Source organism: Bubalus kerabau, chromosome 3, assembly GCF_029407905.1.
Source record: "Bubalus kerabau isolate K-KA32 ecotype Philippines breed swamp buffalo chromosome 3, PCC_UOA_SB_1v2, whole genome shotgun sequence".
Taxonomy (NCBI): Eukaryota; Metazoa; Chordata; class Mammalia; order Artiodactyla; family Bovidae; genus Bubalus; species Bubalus kerabau.
In genome coordinates this window covers 133,137,866-133,145,503 of record NC_073626.1, presented here as the reverse complement: position 1 = coordinate 133,145,503, position 7,638 = coordinate 133,137,866, and the positions used below count along the sequence as shown (strand labels likewise).

The 7,638-nt window shown below is 48.8% G+C and overlaps 1 protein-coding gene across 1 annotated transcript; it reads right to left on the bottom strand.

The window, feature by feature from the left end:
• Positions 1–1,262: 1,262 nt before the first annotated feature.
• TEX51 (testis expressed 51) lies at positions 1,263–4,311 on the bottom strand. Its single transcript, XM_055574448.1, has 6 exons — positions 4,167–4,311; positions 3,943–4,017; positions 3,596–3,685; positions 3,351–3,368; positions 3,132–3,267; positions 1,263–2,049 (listed from the first exon to the last, which is right to left on the bottom strand). The coding sequence occupies exons 1-6, from the start codon at positions 4,309–4,311 to the stop codon at positions 1,917–1,919; spliced, it is 597 nt and encodes a 198-aa protein (XP_055430423.1). The 3' UTR covers positions 1,263–1,916.
• Positions 4,312–7,638: the final 3,327 nt, after the last annotated feature.

Sequence of the window (7,638 nt, the reverse complement as noted above, 5' to 3'; positions counted from 1 at the left end):
GTGAGCTGGAGATGCCTGCAGCTGGGTACCCACAGCTGCCCTTGGCCATGGTGCTTCCCACCTAGGCTGCTGTTTACGTTCTGTTCTGTTTATGTCTCACCTTGGTCTCTTGCATTCTCCTCCCTGCCCCCGCCCAGAGAGTCTTACTGCTGGATGGTGATGCTGAAGTCAGCCTACTTCCAGCCTGGCTGTCAGCTCTGAGGAGGGAACACCAGTAGAACCAAAGGGGACAAGAGACTCTGTTTTAGGAGATGGGCCATGGGCGCCAGAAGGAGTTTAGTGGACTGTAGAAGGGGAAGGGGATGAGGCATTGATTTTGGACCCACAGCCTGAGCAAATATGGGATGGCAGTTATGAACCCAGTGGGCATACCAGCCTGGCTAGAACATTGCATCCCCTGCTCTGTGCTCAGAGGGGAAACAAATGCAGAGAGGGGAATCCAGAACCTCAACATTAGAGTCAGGATTTGAATCCAGGGTCTGGGCTGCCCATCTGTAGCTCTGGTCTCAGACCTGCTTCCTTTCACTCCTGTGAGCCAACCTGCAGACCAGGGTCCTAGATCTGGGTGTGGCCTCCCATTTAGTCTCCAGCGAGAGCCTGAACCAAAACTGAGAGGCTGGGGGATCAGTGGGAAGGGGCAAAGGGTTGAGGGGAAAGGGCAGAGCTGTGCCTCAGGGTCTCAAGTAAAGTTCACTGTTGGCAGCACCTGTGATCCTCTGGCAACTTGGGTGTTCCCAGGTGAGGTCTTCTACTGATATGACTTGGAACCTGTTTTCTGGGATTCTTCTGCTAGTCCCTGCTCTTGCTGGGGCCTCCTACTGGCCTCTTACCTCCTCTCTTCCACACCCATGGACCAAAGAGCCTGGCCGGCTACAGACCATGGGGTCGCACAGAGTCGGATGTGACTGAGCAACTAACACTTGCACTTCGTGCTTTCCACACCCAGACATGGGAACGCCTCACGGAGAATGAGTAATGGGCTGCCCTCAACTCTGGTGTTGAAATCAGGAGAGGTTAGTGTGATCCTGTGGAGTTACCACTTCGGGGCCTAGGAGAGAGATTTTTCTGAAAGGGAAGGGTGTTGGGCTGGCGGGAAGAGGTTGAGGACATGGACAGTCCTTGTGGGCCCATGTGGGGAGGATCATAGTGCCGGCTGCATCCATGCAGGGTCCAGCAGGAAGCGGATGGCACAGGGCATCAGAGTATGAGGAGGGTGTTTTAATAAAAGACATTTACAAAGCATGGGTGTAGAGAAACCTCAAGAGAGAATGCAGTTTCCTGGGCCTCAGAACTTCAGAGCTGTTACTACCCCAGGGTAAAGGGGTCAGGACAGGTAGAGTTACCAGAACTCAGAGGTAAGAGAGCTTCCTGACAGCAGCTGGGACCTTTGTTCAGTTGAAGATGACAAGTGGCCAGCTGGTCCCTGCCAAGAGAGGAGAAGCAGGACTGCTTCTGCCTCTGACCTCCACCTGGCCAAACCCAACCAGGAGCAGAGGACCAGGGGGATTGTTGGCAGTCTGTGCAGTCAGGCAGCAGGGTGGTGAAGGGTAGAGGTGGGTGCTGCAGAGGGATGATGACAGCTATGGGCAGGGAGCACTTTGTGGGTCAGTTGGAGATTGAGGGCTTTGCTCTTGCTCTGTCCCGGGCGCCTGGCCCTGGAGGGGTCTGCTCACACTGGGGGCTGATGGTGGCTCTCCTGAGCCCCAGCCCTTGATCCTACACTCCTTTGGAAACCAGGCCCAGGGAACCAGACTTGGGGCCTCTAGACTTGCTACCCCCAAGCAGACACAGCTTTCCCTCCTTGGGGATCCTGGATGTCCCAGGACCTTTTGTGCCTCCTCCTCTTCCTTCTTTTTCTTCTTCTCGAGCCAGAAAATGTAACATCTGGGCCAGGAAACAGGGTGGAGATGGGTCAGTCAAGCTGTAGGCATGTCTTCCTTGGGGACATGGGGCTTGGAGCAGGCACTCACCCACCTCCAGCTAGGATCGCCAGGGGCAGAGCGATGCCGATGCCCACAGCCCACCTGAAGTTCTTCCCAGTCCATACTCCTGGGAAAGGGGGAAAGGGAGAGCCAGTGATTAGGGAGCAGACAGGGCCATCTCAGCTCCAAGAGGAGGCTGCATTCTTTCCTTCTTTTATTCACCCACTCAGTCATCTGTTTGTAGACACTGAGCACCTACTGTATGCCCACCTACATCTAGAGATGAGTGAAACAGGGTCCCTGATCTTTAGGAGGGAGAGAAACCAAAGAGTCTGCTGTGGTGTCCCAGGGGAGCACAGCAGGGCAGGGCACAGGCTGAACGATCACTGGGAGGGTCGATGACCTCTGGGTCGACTAGCTCAGAGCTAGTCATGAAAAGCTTCTTAAGAAACAGGAATTCTGAACTGGACTTTGAAAGACTAGTAGTTCAGTTCAGATGGTCAAGGAGCCAAACTGTATTCCAGGCAGAGGACACAGAGTGTTCAAGGTCAGAAGCATGAAGCTGTCTGTCCAGCGTGTCAACAGCTCTGGGTGTCTGGGAAGACAGGGGAGGATACAGGCAAGCAGGGCCTCCCCAGGTGGGTGCGCTTTATCTGGGGGCCACTGGGAGCCACTGAAAGTTATAACAGGGAGTGTCAGAGGTAGATTGGCTCCTTGAGAGAGAGAGTTCTTTGATTGCTGAGTGAGAGGTGACCAGGAGAGGCAGGGAGGCCAGTTAGGAGATTCTGCCACAATCCAGGTAAGAGGTGAGGCTGTCTGAGAAGAGGAGGTTGGAAGGATCATATGGTAACATGTTGAAGAATTCTTTAGCAAGACCTGGTGACTACATACTCTGAGTAAGGGAGGGAGACTCCTGGTTTAGGAGGTTGAGGACTTGAGTGAGACATTTGCTGAGAGGGGGCCTGAAGGAAGAGTAAATTTGGGGGAGTTGAGATGGGTTTGGACATGTCCCCAGGCATGCTGACTTTAGGAACCTGACAGGCCCCCTGAGAACATGTCCTAGAGGCAGATGGCTCTATGGCTCTGAAGCTGGATATGTGGAATCCAGACATCCTGGGAGGTGCTACCTTCCCCAGGGAGGATGGGGAGCATGAAGGGATCAGGGGTAGACAGAGGAAGAAGACATTCCAGGCAAAGACAACAACGGACCTGGAGTGGAGGCGGGGAGGCTGGAGGCCAAGATGGTTGGTTGGCCACTGACCTGGGCAGACAGCAGGGTCTTGGCAGGTAAGGAAGTGTTTCTGGCATGTGGTGCAACTGATTACCTCCAATGTGGAGCGGATGTCTGTGAGAGAGAATGGGTAGGAGCCTTAGAGAGAGTCAGGTGCCCCTCACCCCTCACCCAGACCTGGTCCCCAAAATACTCACCACAGGACTCATTGCAGGCTGCCCAGGAGGGTGAAATGGTAGAGAGACTGAGGTTCTGGGGAGGCAGACAGAGCTGGGAGGGACTGGGGTGTGAGCAGGAATCACAGCTTCGAGAAAGTGTGGTTAGGTGCCCCAGGCAAGGGCAGGGGAAGGGCCCAAAGGGGGCTACAGATTGGACTCTGTCTCATCAGGACTCTGGGAAGTGAAGGGCTGGGTGATGAGCAGGGGCCAGCCCCACCTCTCACCCTTGTCCTTCAGCCCCTCAGATACATCTTCCAGCTCCTTGGAAAATTGCTGCTTCAGGACACGAACTTCTTCCAAAAGTGATGGTTTATCTGGGTGGAGCAAGAAGGAAGGGGTGCTTTCGCTGTCTGTTCCGTAGGTGGAGTCAATAACCTAACTTTCTCAATATTAGGAATTCAAACCAGTTTTTTCAGACAGAAATTCTGTACAGCACACAGATAGATGTTGTGTCCAATCCCACCCTTCACAACACTGCCCCACCACATGCCAGTGGTCTTCAGGGAATGCCTTGGAGGATCAGGTTTTGTTAACCCAAGCCCTGGGGCCCTAGGACGCTAAGCTTCCTCACCATCTCGAAGCTTTTTAATGGCTTTATCTATGTGAGTGAATAACGTTCCTGCTGCTTCCTCCAAATGGTCTTGACCTGAGAATGGGGTTTGGGACAAAGTCAGAGGATTAAGACCCTGGGCCAGGTAAAGGGGTCAGCCCTGATCCCTGGGTCTCCTGGCTGTGCCTCACCAAGGTACGAGTTTTCAGGAGAAGACTGATTGTCCATAAATAGGGAATGGAGGCTTTGGGAGAGCTCTGCGGGTGGCCCTGGAGTGCCCCAAAGAATCTGCAGGTCATAATCTATCAGTGCAGGCAGCTCTTGCCAGCATTGGAGGCAGTTCTTCCCATTGGTGGTGGGCAGGAGACAGCTGAGCAGGAGAAGCAGCATCTTCTAGGGTTTTCCTCTGGTGCCCTTACCACCTTGCCTGGCAGTTCCACATGGAATGCTGACACCCTGTCCCCCTGGAAACAACATTCTTTTTACAGAACAAAAGTAAATTCCACAGGGTAAGGTGAAAGCCAGTTATGGCATTACTGAGTCCAAGCTTGTTCTGCTGGCTGCACAAGACAACTTTGTTCAGAAAGCTGGTTGGCTGCGAAGTTGGCAAACTAGTGTTTCAAAATAACCATCTTGTTGGGGTCTGGGTGCCAGGTTCTTTTATGGATCAGAGAGCGGGGAGGTGAGGAAAGAAAGTAAAATCTTACAAGTATCTCCTAGAATGGCAAACCTCAGGGAAGGGGTTGTGTAAATTTCTTCCTTCCTGCCATCCACAGGCAGACAGGGTTCTGAACAAAGGCACGTCAGCTTACCAGTCAGGCAGAGGGGCGGGATTCTCTGAGGCAAGCCATTATGTGTGACTATAATAACCAAAGTGGCCAAAGAAACAGATCTAGCACAGAAGAGTCAAAATTGACTCTTTCCTTTTACAATGGCACAAACCAGGGCTTTGGCATCAAACCAAAGTGAGGACCCTGATATCCTCCTTTGAAGATGGAGTCACTGATCATCATTGGCGATGGTTCTTGTGAGGATGAGAGAAATGGCTGTGCCACCTTGTGATCTGTCCTCAGCTCCCTTGGTGGCATTTATCATATATGGAATAGTTCAACAAGCTGAAATTTGCAGGGCCAGGAGACAGCAGCATAGAGAGAGGGTTGGTTGTTTAAAGAGTCTGAATCACTTTGCTACATAGAAATGGTCAGCCACATGGGAAGCTTGTGGAACACATGTCTTTTCCATGGCACTTATAAACTGGCTACTGTTTTCATGCCTGATCAAAACAGAGGGTCTTCAGTAGCTATTCTGATCACAGAGTAGACACTGTAAGCAGAGTGTAGATAGGGAGTGCATGAAAGTACAGAGAGAGAAGTCATCTCTGAGAGAGCAGTTCTTTTGTGCAGTGGGCATTGAAGAGATGCAAAATTCCTTACTCTAATAAAGAGAAAGCCAGTGGCATCCTTGTCACTCCTCACCTGATAAGCTTTCCCTCTTCCACATCGTGCTTCTGACCAATTTGAGTTCCTCAAGCTGAACTATGGACAGCTGAAAGCCACCAGGCATTTAAGGAGTGCTTTAAGTGTGAACAAGAGACAAAACAATGTCAAAAATTCAAACAAAAGCAAGCAAAAACCACAGGAAAAAACAGTACAAAGGACATGGTGGGAAGCAGAAGAAAACTTAGAAACTCACCATAACTAAATAGACAAACTATTGCTTTCCCCAAACAAGAAGAAGCTATATGTAGGAAAAAAAAGTCTGAAAATAAAGTGTTATTGGAGATTAAAAATATAATACCAAGAATTAAAAAATTACATAGATGTGTTGGGAGATAGGCTTTCAGAAGTCTCCTAGCCAGAAGTATAAAAATAATAGAGATGAGAAATAGGAAAAGATAAAATTAGATAATCCATGAAGTCCAGGTCTAACATCTAGCTAATATAAATTTCAGAAAGAACAGAGGAAATGGAGGGAATAAAGTTATTTGCAATGAAAGTTGGGTTGGAGGGATAAACATGTACACACTACCATATATAAAATACATAACCAACAAGTACTTTCTGTATAATACAGGGAACTCTACTCAGTATTCTGCAACAACTGGTATGATAAATAAATCTGAAAAAAAAATGGAGATATTTATATACATATATCTGAATCACTTTGCTGTACACCTGAAACTAACACCATATTGTAAATTGACTATCAGTTCAGTTCAGTCCAGTCGCTCAGTCGTGTCTGACTCTTTGCGACCCCATGAATAGCAACACGCCAGGCCTCCCTGTCCATCACCAACTCCTGGAGTTCACTCAGACTCACGGCCATTGAGTCAGTGATGCCACCCAGCCGTCTCATCCTCTGTCGTCTCCTTCTCCTCCTGCCCCCAATCCCTCCCAGCATCAGAGTCTTTTCCAATGAGTCAACTCTCCACATGAGGTGGCCAAAGTATTGGAGTTTCAGCTTTAACATCATTCCTTCCAAAGAAATCCCAGGGCTGATCTCCTTCAGAATGGACTGGTTGGATCTCCTTGCAGTCCAAGGGACTCTCAAGAGTCTTCTCCAACACCACAGTTCAAAAGCATCAATACTTCGGTGCTCAGCTTTCTTCACAGTCCAACTCTCACATCCATACATGACAACAGGAAAAACCATAGCCTTGATTAGATGGACCTTTGTTGGCAAAGTAATATTTCTGCTTTTGAATATGCTATCTAGGTTGGTCATGACTTTCCTTCCAAGGAGTAAGCGTCTTTTAATTTCATGGCTACACTCGCCATCTGCAGTGATTTTGGAGCCCCCCAAAATACAGTCTGACACTGTTTCCACTGTTTCCCCATCTATTTCCCATGAAGTGATGGGACCGGATGCCATGATCTTCTTTTTCTGAATGTTGAGCTTTAAGCCAAATTTTTCACTCTCCACTTTCACTTTCATCAAGGAGCTTTTCAGTTCCTTTTCACTTTCTGCCATAAGGGTGGTGTCATCTGCATATCTGAGGTTATTGATATTTCTCCTGGCAATCTTGATTCCAGTTTGTGCTTCTTCCAGTCCAGCGTTTCTCATGATGTACTCTGCATATAAGTTAAATAAGCACGGTGACAATATACAGCCTTGATGTACTCCTTTTCCTATTTGGAACCAGTCTGTTGGTCCATGTCCAGTTCTAACTATTGCTTCCTGACCTGCATATAGGTTTCTCAAGAGGCAGGTCAGGAGGTCTGGTATTCCCATCTCTTTCAGAATTTTCCACAGTTTATTGTGATCCACACAGTCAAAGGCTTTGGCATAGTCAATAAAACAGAAATAGATGTTTTTCTGGAACTCTTTTGCTTTTTCCATGATCCAGCAGATGTTGGCAATTTGATCTCTGGCTCCTTTGCCTTTTCTAAAACCAGCTTGAACATCTGGAAGTTCACAGTTCACGTATTGCTGAAGCCTGGCTTGGATAATTTTGAGCATTACTTTACTAGCGTGTGAGATGAGTGCAACTGTGCGGTAGTTTGAGCATTCTTTGGCATTACCTTTCTTTGGGATTGGAATGAAAACTGACCTTTTCCAGTCCTGTGGCCACTGCTGAGTTTTCCAAATTTGCTGGCATATTGAGTGCAGCACTTTCACAGCATCATCTTTCAGGATTTGAAATAGCTCCACTGGAATTCCATCACCTCCACTAGTTTTGTTCGAAGTGATGCTTTCTAAGGCCTACTTGACTTCACA

Excerpts from the sequence above, each read along its gene's own strand:
- TEX51 (XM_055574448.1), bottom strand. The coding sequence starts at position 4,311 with ATGCTGCTTCTCCTGCTCAGCTGTCTCCTGCCCACCACCAATGGGAAG. Across the intron at positions 4,018-4,166 it reads ACCCGCAGAGCTCTCCCAAA|GTCAAGACCATTTGGAGGAA; the intron begins GCCTCCATTCCC and ends CCCCATTCTCAG. Across the intron at positions 2,050-3,131 it reads CCTCCCCGCCTCCACTCCAG|GAGTATGGACTGGGAAGAAC; the intron begins GTCCGTTGTTGT and ends CCCCTTTCCCAG.